Source organism: Apostichopus japonicus, chromosome 6, assembly GCF_037975245.1.
Source record: "Apostichopus japonicus isolate 1M-3 chromosome 6, ASM3797524v1, whole genome shotgun sequence".
Classification (NCBI taxonomy): Eukaryota; Metazoa; Echinodermata; class Holothuroidea; order Aspidochirotida; family Stichopodidae; genus Apostichopus; species Apostichopus japonicus.
Window position 1 is genome coordinate 3812167 of NC_092566.1, and position 14594 is coordinate 3826760.

The following is a 14594-nucleotide window of genomic DNA, read 5'->3' on the forward strand; positions in this document are numbered from 1 at the left end:
GTATAGTAAAATTTTCACCGAATAGTAACTTATATCTCTAACCACATGGCAGCCTTACACACTAAGTCAATGGGAAAATCAAGCCTAAACCATCTGTTTATTCGTTGAATTTGTGCCGCAGTTAGCTTCAGAGATCAACGTTACGGTCGATGTTCTCTCTTTAACATACATATGTGGCATAGCTTAACTATTGTTTTGATTAAATTCTGGTGTGTCAATATGGGTTTTCTGAAGTTCTTGGGGGGCATATATTTAATGCAATGGCTGATTCAGTTATTAATTCATAGTTACGTACCACTCGTTGAACAAGGCTCATAAGGTAAAGGCCCAGGTAAAGGCTGCTTTTATCGAACTTTCGAGTAGCGGATTTTCACAATTGTTCATAAGAGACCCAAGAAATTTTATTTGTGAGGTTTGATAACGTAGAAGATTTGCAAGAATTATATAAAGTACTGAATCTCGGACATTTGGTAGTGGCGGATTTTAGTGTATAAGTCACTTTGCAACATAAACTACAGCTCTATTGACTGTCAAAAACCGCAAAAGTTAATCCGGTCACTTGGCCAAGTTTGCTCATTGTTTGTGAAGAATAACCAGCCTTGTGTTGTCAGGACGCTGTGCTCATTACTCTGGCTGGCAACCAGCGTGTGTGCATTCAACCATAGGACCAATATGCACATGCATAATGAGCAAGGGGTGCAAGATTTCCGCCGGCCCGGAACCGGCGGTTAGATTTGCGAGGCTTCCCTAAGCAGCTTGTAATACAGTGTAAACAGCTAGCCATGCACACTGCATCAACTCCCCCATTCCGACCCACTCCCAACCCCCCCCCTGCCCTGCCCTCCTTCTCCTCAGACCCTCAACTAAATGTATAAATCATTACAATTCTCACCATTAATTTGAAACCGTGTTGTGGAAGAGTGAAAGTCATAATACATGCTTCCGCTGAAGCGTGCACATATTATTCAGCGTAATGACATCATCAAATCATGCATATTCATGACATACCTGCTTGGACATTAAGTCCTCTGTTGACAGTCACTCTTGGTGTCTCATCACTCACTAGCCCTATAATAATGTGAAGGGTTTCCCTGGCCCTGAAACGGCCGTCGTCCAACTCAAGGGTGAGGTAATCGGACGGAATGTCCGTCCCGTCGTGGATGTAGACGACCAGTTCGTTTAAGACGTCCTGAAAGATCGACAAAAACCAAAGCGATGGTAAGGAAACTTCAAAACCAGTATTCAATTAAAAATGTAGGTAGCAGATGGAGGTAGTAACCAGCAAGCCAGCAGGAGCAGGCTTAATGAGTCCTTGCCTTAAAAGTTTATACTTTATATGGAATCACTTGATTGATAGAGTAACTGAGGAAACTGTGTCCTGAAGTCAAGTACCAGAACATCAGAAAAAGAGTTCCAAGGAATCAAAAACACTGGGATGAGGGGAAGTGTTATTTCATACTTTCAGCAGCATAAATTTATTTGAATTCTTTCTTCCAATACCAGCTGGGTGTAATTTTCTATTTATTAAATGGATCAATTAAATCAATCAATCAAAGCATGTCGAAGCATTCCAATGAATCTAAAGCTCAACATTTGTACATGTAACCATAATAATTCATTGTCATGTGTAAAAAATGAGTGACATTTGTGTTCATCATCAGTATCATCAATAATACAATCAGCCATGCATATTTATAGATTATTCATATGCTCTACCATGCTAGATATATTCATCATTGATCTATCAGGAATTCACTATCATGGAACCAATCAATATTACAATTAACACTAACCTCGTAACTGAAGGAGTCTCCAGTCCCGAGAATTCGTCCAGTAAACATAGCATCCTCTCTCAACTCCAGTCTCCGGAGGGTACCATGGGTAGGTGGAGCAACGACCTCAAAGGTCAACTGGTCGCTAGGTGTGTCCAGGTCGCTGGCGTACAAGGTCACATTGGTTATCTTGACCCCTTGACCCTCCTCTACCAATAACTGTTCCATAAAGATGACTGGCTCTTCATCATTGTTCAACTGAAATGGAAAAAGATTCATAGCTTAATGTCAAGTCCAAATAGTTACCGCTTCTTTTTTTTAATATTAGTAAGAATTTTTACAATGAAAATTTCAGATTGAAATTCCACTTTAGAGAGTCAAGAAGTAAAACTTGACACAAAATAGGCTTCAACTCATTTTTCTGCAGGACTGATCACTCCCTAACGTCCGCTTAGATCCATTCTCCTCCACATTACCCCCCCTTCCCCTCCCCTTTATTTTCCCTCTTACAAACCCTCTCACCCACCCTTCACACACACACAACAAATGTTCCATTTAGCATAAATCAATCAATGTATTTAGGCAGGTGATTTATTTATATTAATAATCTCGTGCAGGGTTAGAAAGATATTATTCAGATTGACTAAAGAGAATGTGGGAGGATGATGGGGTGTGGAGTGGGGGGCAGAGCAGAGCAGGGGTGCAGTAAGAATCAAGTAACATCTGAAATACAATTATTGGGGGTACAACTTGTTTATGTAACTATTGAACCATAATCATAACTGCCTGGGAATAAAAGACATAAAAATGCCTGGAAGATTAGGTAGGTCTCTCCTTACCCTGATGGAGATGTTAAATATCTGTGGCGGTGAATTATTCACACCATCGGTGACGTGAAATAGAAATCCATCTTCCACCGGTTCTAGGTTCGTGTGGTCACTCTGTACATAGAAAATGTGACCGTCAATCAGGTCCTGTACACTGAACACCGCGATTGGCTGGCCTGCCCCGGTACGTTCCGAACCGGCGACTGTACCGATGACAAAATAGAGAGGAGGAAAAGAAGACATTCAAGACTCTAACAAAGGTAAATTGGACGACCACCCGAAACACGTTAATAACAGAGTCACGTCCTAGGACAAGTTATGTCCTAGGTCCATGTTGAAAACTATCGTGAAACTATACATAAACACAAAATTTCACGCAACTGGTCCAAAAATTTAATAGCTATATTTGTGCTGATATGTTATGCATAACTTAACAGAAGATATTACTGACTACCAATATGTGTTTGTACTGTGATCAAAGAAACAGTGAAACAAATTTTGTACTTAACAATCGAAAATCAACTTTTAAAATCTACCATATGCTTGCATTAAAAGTGATCATGTTTTTTGAGTGCCCTACTCCTCCATATTATCGTTTATGACTCCATCAGGTCCCTATAATATGAAGAAAGAAAAATGTCAATTTTACCAGGTCCAATATTTTCCAGAAATCCAAAGCTGGGAGGGACTGAGATGATGATGCTTAGATCAGACACAAAGGTATCCACATCAGTTGCTCGGATGTGAGCCGTGTTTAGACTTTCCCTGGCTCCTTCATCCACCTGTTGGTAAGATACACAACAACAATAGAATGATTTAGTAAACACCTCCACGAATCCAAATCCTGTACTGGTACACCTTCCTCGTCTACTTAAGGTATTGCAAGGAGGGAAGTGACCTTGGCTGATCCCCCCCCACCAACACCCCCACCCCCAACTGTGGAAATGAAACATTTGCTCTGTCAATATGATCTTAGACTTAGTCAACATATGCTACCAACTTCCTAGGCACTTACCATCCTATCGTCTGGCTCCCTCTACGTCTATGCTACAAATTTCCCAGGACCATATCGGGTGACAAACTTAGCAAATCACATGAATTTAAGATTGCTTGCTATATACATGACAATTACTCTGTGTAGGTCTTATTATTTGAAGAAAAATATGAAAGTGTTTTTTTTATTCCCCTGTAGCAATTTTGTGAGCATTCTTTAAAGCTTGGAGGGTGACCAGGATATGTACCTCAAAGTTATCTGCCACAGTCACCACTGGCCTTTGATCGTTGACCGGTGTAACTTCGATGCTGAACACTTGATTGGGTAAAGTGTTTCCATTCGAGTCTGTGATGTTCAGTAACAAGATTTCATTTACCGGTTGGCTTCGAATCTCACCAACTGCCATATACCTACAAAACAAATCAGAGAACCGAGATTGCCGGTGAGTTAACGAGAAACGAGTAATTTGTAACCAGAAATGAGAAAACAAGAAAAGAAGCAGGAACACTGAAATAAATTCAAGAACAGCAACCTCTTGTTCTTACAACCATATTTAGAAGAAATAATTTTTTAATTTATTGATTACTAAATTAATTAAATAATTGAAGGTTTAAAAATTTAGCAAATTAATATTAGTCTCCCCTTAATTGGATTTAAATTCCAATGACTGCGAGAGAATTTTGTCGCATGATGAAAACAACAGCATCGGGAACAGGGTCGGTGAAACCAACTCGATCATGCGTATCACATTTTGAAAAAATTGCTCACCTGATGTCATAATTGTCAACGTCAAACTGTGTAAATGCCTGTCCCTTCGCCAATGTTTCATATTTTCCATTCCTCATACGCCTTTGAATCTTGCCATAGTTGGGAACGGATATCAAGCGGATCTCGATGTCGCTAGGACTGGAGCTGTCGTCATGGAATGACATGATACCTGCGTTGATCGTCTTGTTGCTGTTCTCCTCCAGCTGCATGAAGAGGGTCGTGCTCGAGCTAACAAGGGGGCTTGTCTCGTCCAAGAAGAGGACAAAGATTGTCGCAGTTAGAGACGAGCTTTGTTGACCGTCGGAAACCTCCACGACGAAGTTGTCCTCACCGGCTGATGATCCATCGTGAACGTAATGGAAGGTGCTTTCGACGATCTCTTGTTTTGTAAATGTATCCCCTGAAAGACAAATGTCATAATTTATGCAGGTCAAGAGTGAAATTTGCCCATTCAAATGAAACTATCATCAGTAGACTTGATAAAAAGTAGAACCTGCTAGAAAAGGTTTTTCTAAATCCAAAGGCCTCCTTTCACCCTCTTACAGATGATGAATTGATAATGATCATTTTGCTTCTTTGTCCAGGTTTAATTAGAAACATTTCCAAAAGGCCACAAACACTTCATAATTAAATTCTTCTGTTGACAATTATCCGTTTTTTTCTTTCCACAACTGACGGACTAATATACCTTCCAAAAGAGGGCAGCCTTTCACAAGACTGCTCGCTCTCACTACCTGCGGTAATTCATAGTGCAATAATACATAGTAAAATAATACAAAGGATAACAATACAAGGTGTACTAGTGTAAAGTTCAGTACTATGAAGTGCAGTTATACAAAATGTAGAAACACAAAGGATAACAATACAAAGAGCCATAATACATAAGGAAATAAAACAAAGAGTACTATTGTAAAGATCAGTAATACACAGTTTAATACTGCAAAGTACACTTCTGTTAAATGCAGTAATACAATGTCTTAAAATAAATGTTAAAAGTAAAAGTTCCTGTCCTCACCTTCTTCCAAATGATCAAAACCTCCCCTCATCAGGTAGCCATGTTGAGGCGGCTTCACCACGGTGAAGACCAAACGAGACCCTGGCGTATCTAAGTCAACGACATCAGTCACAGTTGTACGGATGGGAACATGGCCTCCCCTCTCTACGTGAATGACAGGGTTGTGGTTCCTGAAGGTCGGTGAGAGGTTGTCGATGGGTAGGATGGTGATGTTGAAAGGGAAAGGGCCGACCGTGTTTCCATCAGGAAAGACATCCGTGACTAGGGAGAGCAAAAACGAAGACAATTTTTTGCATAGAAAATCCATTGCTTCATCACCAGCAAAGAGGAGCAGATTCTAGATATTAATTTTTAGCGAGAAGCACCGCAGCTTGTGGGCCGTGAATGGGTTGTTTTATAACGCTAAGCGGAGGTATATATGTGAGCAATGTCACATGACTTATGGCTAAAAGTTCACTTCAGTTGACAATCCAAAGGTGACTCATTTTATACTTCTACTACTTATATGAAAACACCTTGCAGCTTTTGAAAACTCACCCATAAAGTGAAACATGAAGGTGAGTGACTGACTTCCGATGTCGATTCTCGGTGGACGGTAAATGATCTTGCCGGCGTTGATGTCCGCCTGGCTAAACTGCCAGATGGCAGAAAATGGGTAATCGTCATGTTCGATGCTGCCTTGATTGGACTGTAGCGGTGCGGTGATGTTATAGGTGATGGTGCTGTCCACACTGTCAGGATCCGTGTAGGTGAGCAAATTGGCTGTGATTGGGGTCACCTCTCCTTCCCGTACCTAAATACGAAATAAATCAATGACTTAAACATGTTTCGCAAAGAAACTGATGATACTTTCAGATTGGTCTTGATCTTTTATGATAATGAAAAGAATAGTGGGAAGGACCAAATGTATGTATATATATATTTATGATTTATATTTTTATTATTGTCATTATTTTTTCTCACCAAAAGTCCGAGTGGTTCTGGTATACCAGGGAGCAGCCTTGGTGGTTCATCATTGTCTGGCATCACAGCAATGTTAAACATCTGATCAGCCAGGATATTAGGAGGGCTACCAGTATCCGATACCTGAAATGGATGGATATAAACTCATTCATAACCACATCATGTAACATAACAAAACAAGTGCCAACTACAGATCAGTCATCCCCACTTGGTTTGTGCAGTGAGTGAAAGGCAATCCTAACAGGAATGGGGAATGAACTCAACCAAAACAGGAGAAGAGATACTCGGAAAGCATGAGAAGGGCTGAGAATTACACAATTTAGATTGCTCTCATGGTGACTTGCACAACCAGCTTGAATCACAGAAAAGGAATGACCAGATCACAGCATTTGTCCTAGCTTGTGGATGGCTAGGCCGGGTGGTGCATGATCAGCTACAATATTGTTTGGTGATCAAAATTCTGTGAGTTATCAAAATTCTGTGAGTGCCGATGGTACAGAAACTGCATAAGTGAATTGCTCAGAACGTAAGTTGTTCCCTCTTAAAAAGTAAATGAATCCCCCAAAATATTTGGACCAAAACAAACCAAACTGTTTAACAGAAACTTTCTTCTTCATGATTAGCATGATATAAACTAGGTTGTATGAGTTGTTTCAGCCGCTCAGATGAAACAATATCCGAACAAGGGGGAGTTCAAAGAAAAGAAAGTGTTTTTCTTACCTCAAACATGAAGTAATCTGTATCGGCTTCCATGCCGTTACTCTGGTAAAATATCCGGCCTTCGTCCACGTCACCCTGCCTGAATCGGTACATCTGCCGTTTCATGAATCCATTACCCATATCCTCCCATCCTTCCTCGAGGCCCGTCTCTGGGATGGGGAGAATCATTAAAACTTCACCTGGAAAATGAAAAAATGAACATCAGAAAGGAAATGATTTGTAAATATATGTAATGATTACAAAAAACAACATTCATTGATCATTTAATACCACTGTAGTAACAGACTTGTTTTATGGGATATTTGGTTCAAACACACAAATCAAAAACTTCAAAAAAATGTATCACGAAAATGAGTGACTGCATTTGCGAAGCGATGAAAGTTAATTCCTTTTCTTTTATCTTTCCTTTCCCTTCATTGATCTACGATCAAAGTCGCAATTTTACACGGAACTCTTCTAGTCTCCTTCTGTCACAGACCTTCATTAATATTGATCGAATCTAATATTAAATCAATATCAGCAATTAATCAATAATAAACATACATTTGGTTGTGAAAAGAAAGAAACTAACCTCTTTGAGGATTATTGGCAGGCGGAGTTAATGTGTAGACCAATAGTCTGTCGTCTGAGTCGACATCTTTCGCTTTCAGTAGTTGACTTGTTATCTGTGTCATGTCGCCCTCCTGGACTTGTGCTTGGATATTGTTGACTAGGATTGGGCCTCGGTTATCCTGCAAATATAAACAATGACGGAAAAAAGTCACCCATAACGGTCCCGGTTCATGTTTGACCTTTGTCAGATTTTTTACTCTCTATGCCCTCCTGATTTTCTCTTATTTTTGAAAGATAAATTCTTTGAAATGAGAAGAAAAAGATACAGGGTGGTGGGCTTATGACTAGCACCCTCATCATGGTTCTCAAAAACTCATGGGCTCAAAAATGCACTTGGTAGATAAAGGGAATTGTAACTGGTCCAAAAACTGTTATGGTAACAAAAATTCTGTCCTCTCAAACTTTTAGTCAATTTTATCTTCATTGTGTGCTATTTTTGGGGGGGACTGAGAAATGCTGATTAACAAAAATTAAAGTAAAGAATTGTATACTGATATCTCCTACCACTTTATAGCTGTAATATGCATAAATATTTAGCAAATCCTGATATTATTAATGTCTAACTATACATAGGTAATATTATGTATATCCAGGTCTGATAATGAATGCCATATGCATAAATATTTGGAATATCCAGATATTTATTGTCTTGCAACTATACACCGGTAACATTTTGTAACATTTCAAGGTCGGATAATGAATGTAATATGCATTAATATTTGGAACATCCAGATATATATGATTAATGTCTCAACTACACATAGGTAACATGATGTATTTCAAGGTATGATGATTAATGTAATATGCATAAAAAATTTGGAATATCCAGATATTTATGGTTAATATCTCAACTATACATAGGTAACAAGTATTTCAATGTCTGATAATGAATGTAAATATGCATAAATATTCGTAAAAATCCTGATATTATTTATTAATGTCTCAACTACACATAAAAACATGATGTATTTCAATGTATGATATTGATCGACATACCTGTGGCAGAATGTGAATATTGAACAGTATGTTGACGACATTGTAACCGTCGGAAACCTGCAGGAGCGCAAGGTCAAACTGGGTCTCGCTGCCGTCATGGGCGTAATGGATGCTACCGGTCGCTAAGTTATCCAGGTTGAAAGCTCGGACACGTTCTCTCTCGGGCAATCTCAACAGTCTGCCATGTTTGGGCGCTTCTACGACCGTTACCAGGACAGCGAGTGGGTTATCTTCGTCATGGATCTGAAGACTCAGAGCAGGGGTGATCTGAGCGATTTCTCCCTCCTCTACCACTAATGGTTCGTTCCTAGTCACCACTGGAGGAAACGGGGATATGATGATGATTCCAACGTCCTCCGGGTGAGACTCCAGTTGTCGGTCGCTCACTTTGATGGACACAAAGCCGGTCAGCTCTTTCTTGGCGTTGTGGACAAACCTGACACTCCCCATCAGCAGGTCCTCGTAAGAAAACCTGTCCTTGGCCCGTAGAATAGTGTCCACCCCGCGTTGAATTTTCAGCAGTTGACCATTGTTTGGCGGGCTCACGACGATGAAAATTAAGTCGTAGTTCGATGTGTCAGTATCGTAGGCAGTGAAAAAGGAAGGGTTTAACACTTGTGTGCCCCCAATCTCCGTGGTGATGGATCCATTCACTACTAGAGTAGGGGGGTGAATGTTAGCTGCAAGACAGACAAAGAAAACATCAATGACTTTATCACTACCTTTAAAGAAATGGAATTCGAGGGCTTTCAAAAACTGAGTTTGCGGTCTTAATCCTTCTTACCGATGAAAATTATACATACATTTCTCTGTAACATAGGTGGGCACCATTAAGAAAAGAATTTTCATTTTAAATTAGGCAGCTTACCATCGCACAGTCCTGTTTCGGAATTTGGAAAAGAACTGTGACCACAATTGGTTACGCAAATGTCGATGGACAAGTAAGTGCCTCTTGTGCAGGTGATGCAGGAATCTGGTGTATGACATTCCTCGCAGTTAGGAGGGCAGCCTGCAGAAGAGAGAAAACAAAATATATTTTATTAAGAGGTACGGTCAGCAGGAAAATGTACAATGTTGGTCAATATAAATGTGTTATTATGATTCACCAGGAACCATCATCTGTAATATGATAATTTGCAAAAGCTGTAAGAATCAGCAGAGAGAGCAATGTTAATACACTTTTATGAGACAAGACTGTGTACTACAAGAACTTAAAATTTTCATGAAAGTCAAATCTGCCAGTATCTAGGCAAAGATGGAGGTATGTGACATGTCATTGCTTAGGTCTCCATGTTACTTTTTGTTCACCAACCTGAAGTTAATAACCTTTTTTAAAGAGGTTTGAAGAATATCATAGACTGCATTCTTTTCTGAAGAAAGAATATCAGATTTTCTATTATAACAGAACTTTGGATGATCTTTGCAAAGTGGAACCTACAGAAAATATTTTTAATTTTACTACAAAGGTATGACAAGCAGTTACAAGGACAGACATGAGCTTACAGAGTCAGTTAACAATGAGAATCATTTCAAAATGAAACTGAAGACGGTAATTAGAAATAAACAGCAAAGATAACTAATTAACTAATGAATTAATTAACATTGAAGAGATTCTGGAACATTCCCACCAATAAACATGCCTAAGGGTGTTGTGGTCCAGTGGTTAAGGCAGTGGACTTGTGATCTAAGGATTACAGGTTCGAGCCCTGGCCAGATCATTACGTTGTGTCCTTGGGCAATGTACTTTATCTCCATTGCCTCTCTTCACCCAGGTGTATAAATGGGGACTTGCGAGGTGACTTGTAAATATAGTTGCGTGCGCCGGTTTGTGGCTGCACCCTATGGGAAGTCCCCCAGGGGACACGTGGCTGTGGTGCACTGTGGTGTCCCAGGACAGATTGTTTGAATTGTGCACACTGTGGTGAGTAGGTGTGACAAGTTACCAATGACCAGGGTTAAATACAGCGCGGCGAGATTTATTGTAAGTTGCGCTATATAAGAACTGTTAATTATTATTATTAAGCTTTCCTGATGAACTGAAGTGAACAGTCATTGGAATAGTTTCGATCTACTTACGAATGCAAACACGTGAGATCGGTTCAGAGTAGTATCCTGGACCACAGTCGCTGACACAAAATTCACCGAGGAGAAAGTAAGGATACTGGCAGGAAGTACAGCTAAATAACGACGTACACGAAGCACAGTTACTGCCACACTCTGGAAAAGAAAGATGGAAAGGGTGTTTAGTTATTATTATCAAGTTCGCTGCAGTATAGATGCTGTTTATAACATTGCCATGTGACCTCAGATTTAGCAAAAGGACTGTTTTGCACTCACATTCATAGGACATGTATGTATTCATTGTGAATGTGTAAATGCTTCTATCTAACATGCACCTGGCAGTCTAAATGATACTGAAAATTTCCTAAAACATCTCACTACCTCACATCCCTCCCATGCATTCATATTTGCTTCTCTCCCAGCCAAGAAACCACCCCTACTGCCCCTCCTTTACCCTCTTCCAAACACTCTCTAAACAAAAAGCTTAGAATTATTCGTCCAAACTTTGTGACCCATGTCAATTACAGTTCAATCAATGAATCGTTATTAATCAATCGATCAATCTAGGAGTTTATATGGCACCTAACATCCAAAGTCCAAGCAAGCAAGCAAGTCAATCACAATTAGAGACAAGAAATGCTCTTGAGTCTCCTTTCAATATAAAAACAGATGACATTAAGGGCTGTTTAGGACATTAAGGACATAACAACATTAAGGGCTGTTGAGTACATTAAGGACATTACCAGGCTGATGTCAGTGGGGAGTATTTCCTTACATTTTTTCACTTAGTTATCAAATTAATGTCCTCGCGTCTTCCTGACAGACTCATTTAAGTTCATGATTGCTTTTGTGTGTGTTCTACTGTATCTCGCAGAATGTAATTCATTCATTTACCTTTGCACTGTCCGTCAGTCTGGTGGTAACCTGGTCCACAAGCCGATACGCAGGTACCGCTCCTGAGAATCATACCGTCCATGCATTCCACGCAATCGTTGGGTAACGGTCCATTACACGCATTACAACTCCAGTCACATTCTGCAAAAGAAAAGTAAAATTATATTCTATATGAAATAAAGGAAAATGTATAAAAAATATATGAAAAATAGAGATATCAAGAAGAAAAAAAGGAAAACATGGATGGGAATATGAGATACATCTCAGAAAGTGGAAGCATTTGTCTACAACAGCAGAGAAGGCCAAATAAGAGGCTTATCAGTTACTATAAACACTAGATAAAATAAAGGAAGAAAATGATTTATATACACCAGTATAGATCTTATGTACCTAAAACATGCAAAATTCTCCAGCAATACCCACCAATCTATAACTTAAGCATTAACTAATTGACATAACCCTCCGTTTTTAAAACAAACATAAAAATCACCATGCAGGCTAAAATCAGCTAACATATGACTGACAAATAATAATAATATTAATAATATTTGCTTTTTATATAGCTCTTTATACCAGCGATAGGTCTCAAAGCGCTTTACAGACGCTATATTACCCCTGATCAATGATAACCTGTCCAGAGACAATCCCTCCAGGCGGCAGCAGTTATATACTGCGCCTAATGTCAAGTTACCTCACAGGTACCCATTTAACTCCTGGGTGGAGAGAGGCAAGTGGCATAAAGCATCTTGCCCAAGGACACAACATTATGAACTAGGCAGGAATCGAACCAGCAATCCTTGGATCAAGAGTCCGACGCCTTAGCCAATTGGCCACCCCGCTCTCCATGAATAAAGATGAATAAGATACCTTGTACCTCAAATTAAACCTACCAGTGTGTCTCATCCAATGACAAGTATTAAATAGGGGTGGGGTGGGGAGGGAGGGAGGGGGGATTGTCACAAATCATCTTACCTCGACACATTCTAGTCAATGGATCTAAGAAGTACTGGTCCGCACACTGTGGGGAGCATTCTCCAAATTGAAGAACATCGGAGGGATTTCTACAAACGAGACATTCCACGGGACTACTACACTCCAAGCAGTCAGAGTTACAAGCTGAAAGGAAGAAGGAAAAAATAGAGAAATAGATAACTTTACTTTAGTTATCATTCTCCTGTGAGTATCAAAACAAGAGCGGTTCACAATAGGAGGGGAGTATACCGATAATTTTGTCAGTCGTAGTCATTTCCTTCAGCTTACTTATCATTTAGCCCTGCATCACAGACACTGATAAAGGAAAAAAAAATACAACAAAAAATTTACTTCAAACCTTGTTTAATCTAGCACCATTTGCATCTTAGTAGCCTTTAATCATATCACACCCTCTTCTTAGACCCCTGCCCCAGCCTATATAGATCAGTTACAGGTCATTTTGACCCCCTACATACAACCACCCTGGATCTGCCAGTGTCTTGCTTCACCAACCCAAAACTCGGGCACCCTTGAAAAACCAATATTTATCACTGATTCAACAAATTTGCTCCAGTCTGTGATCGGTATAGGTCAGTACCTCTGAAATACACCACCCAGCTACCAGCTTACAGGAACTTGACACACCTCATAAATATAGGCATATAGCACAGCAAATTCCTTTACAAAAAGGTTCCGAAAATAAATTGCAGATAAAATCCCACCATGAATTGACTTACTCTTGCAGATGCCACCGTCGTTGTAGTAGCCACCGAAACAGTTTGCACTACACTGACCAAAGTTGGTCAGTACGTCTCCTCCACTACACGACGTGCATTCATAAACACCGCCCCCACTGCAGGACCGACAGGTGTAATGACACTCTGCAAATGAAGAATGAAAATGAAGAATGAAAATGAACAGCAATCAAATGAATGAATTTGACATACCACGAGTAACCAGTATAACACTTTATACAAACATGCACAAGACATTATTTTGGAATTTCTCTTTTCACTTTTCACGTTTTACTTCAAAACAGTTCCTGATAAATATTTAAATTTAGCAAATTTATGGGATGAATTTGCGTGTCGACTTACGTAGGTTCAAACAGTTCAGAAGGAGTAGAATAAAGCATTGTTATACAAAGTAGTATCACTAATGCTGCAAAAAAACACTCTTGGCTTTATTGTATAACTGTACCTCTACAAAGTCCAGCGTCATCTTGGTAAAATCCCAGGCTACACTGATCCACACAAGAGTCCCCCAGGGGGAACCCTCCCGGGCAATCAGTACAGGTACTACCGTATTCATGGTGAAGGGCAAAACAGGTGTTACAACCAGCGCTACAATCTATGAGAAAAATAAAACAAAGAGCTTTGTAATATTAAGTTGTACTTGGCAAGTTAGGTCTACTGATGCGATGAATGAAAATTCCGTTTTGTTTACAACAGACAAATTTGGTAAAGGCAATAGAGGATGGCAAAATTATTTTCAATGATCAAAATTCTGATTTGAATTTATTTAAATCTTTCATACCAAAGATTAAGATGCTATGACTCAATTAAAAATGGTAAATTCAAAAGAAAATTGTATTAACATTAAATAAAACATCAAACACAAGATGTAGTTTGACAGAAGAAGAAGAAAGGTTATGAAAAATGATGGAGAAAAGTCGTTGCAGACCGACGAACCTTCACAATAACCGAGAGGACTTGGGAACTTGGAATTTGGACAGCCTTGTCGACACCTTCCGCTCACCAAGCTACTCGTCCCAAAACAGGAAGTACACTGATTCTCGTTAGGTCCTCTGCAATTGCCGCAGCTCGGATGACAATCTAGATGGAGAGGAAAAATTAAGAAAACCCACTCAGTATATTGTATGGCATGAACGCTTCACAGTATGTAGTCAAAGTGTATGATGTAGACTATGTAGAATTTAGATGGATGTGATTACAATAGCATTAGTGAACATGAGAGAGTCACAATAGTAGTATAACATT

At 39.6% G+C, this 14594-nt stretch overlaps 1 protein-coding gene across 1 annotated transcript in view; it reads right to left on the reverse strand.

Moving 5' to 3' along the window:
- Nucleotides 1-14594, reverse strand: part of LOC139968710 (extracellular matrix organizing protein FRAS1-like) — a 137778-nt gene that overhangs the window by 23795 nt on the left and 99389 nt on the right. Inside the window, exons 21-39 of the mRNA XM_071973012.1 lie at nucleotides 14286-14429; nucleotides 13795-13944; nucleotides 13332-13475; nucleotides 12595-12738; nucleotides 11623-11763; nucleotides 10744-10884; nucleotides 9536-9676; nucleotides 8668-9347; nucleotides 7631-7790; nucleotides 7060-7238; nucleotides 6340-6462; nucleotides 5914-6169; nucleotides 5377-5637; nucleotides 4362-4761; nucleotides 3841-4003; nucleotides 3249-3381; nucleotides 2612-2802; nucleotides 1794-2030; nucleotides 1009-1189 (exon numbers count right to left, since the gene is read on the reverse strand). Coding sequence (XP_071829113.1) covers nucleotides 1009-1189; nucleotides 1794-2030; nucleotides 2612-2802; nucleotides 3249-3381; nucleotides 3841-4003; nucleotides 4362-4761; nucleotides 5377-5637; nucleotides 5914-6169; nucleotides 6340-6462; nucleotides 7060-7238; nucleotides 7631-7790; nucleotides 8668-9347; nucleotides 9536-9676; nucleotides 10744-10884; nucleotides 11623-11763; nucleotides 12595-12738; nucleotides 13332-13475; nucleotides 13795-13944; nucleotides 14286-14429 — 3969 coding nt within the window. The remainder of the gene's footprint in view (nucleotides 1-1008; nucleotides 1190-1793; nucleotides 2031-2611; nucleotides 2803-3248; nucleotides 3382-3840; nucleotides 4004-4361; nucleotides 4762-5376; nucleotides 5638-5913; nucleotides 6170-6339; nucleotides 6463-7059; nucleotides 7239-7630; nucleotides 7791-8667; nucleotides 9348-9535; nucleotides 9677-10743; nucleotides 10885-11622; nucleotides 11764-12594; nucleotides 12739-13331; nucleotides 13476-13794; nucleotides 13945-14285; nucleotides 14430-14594) is intronic.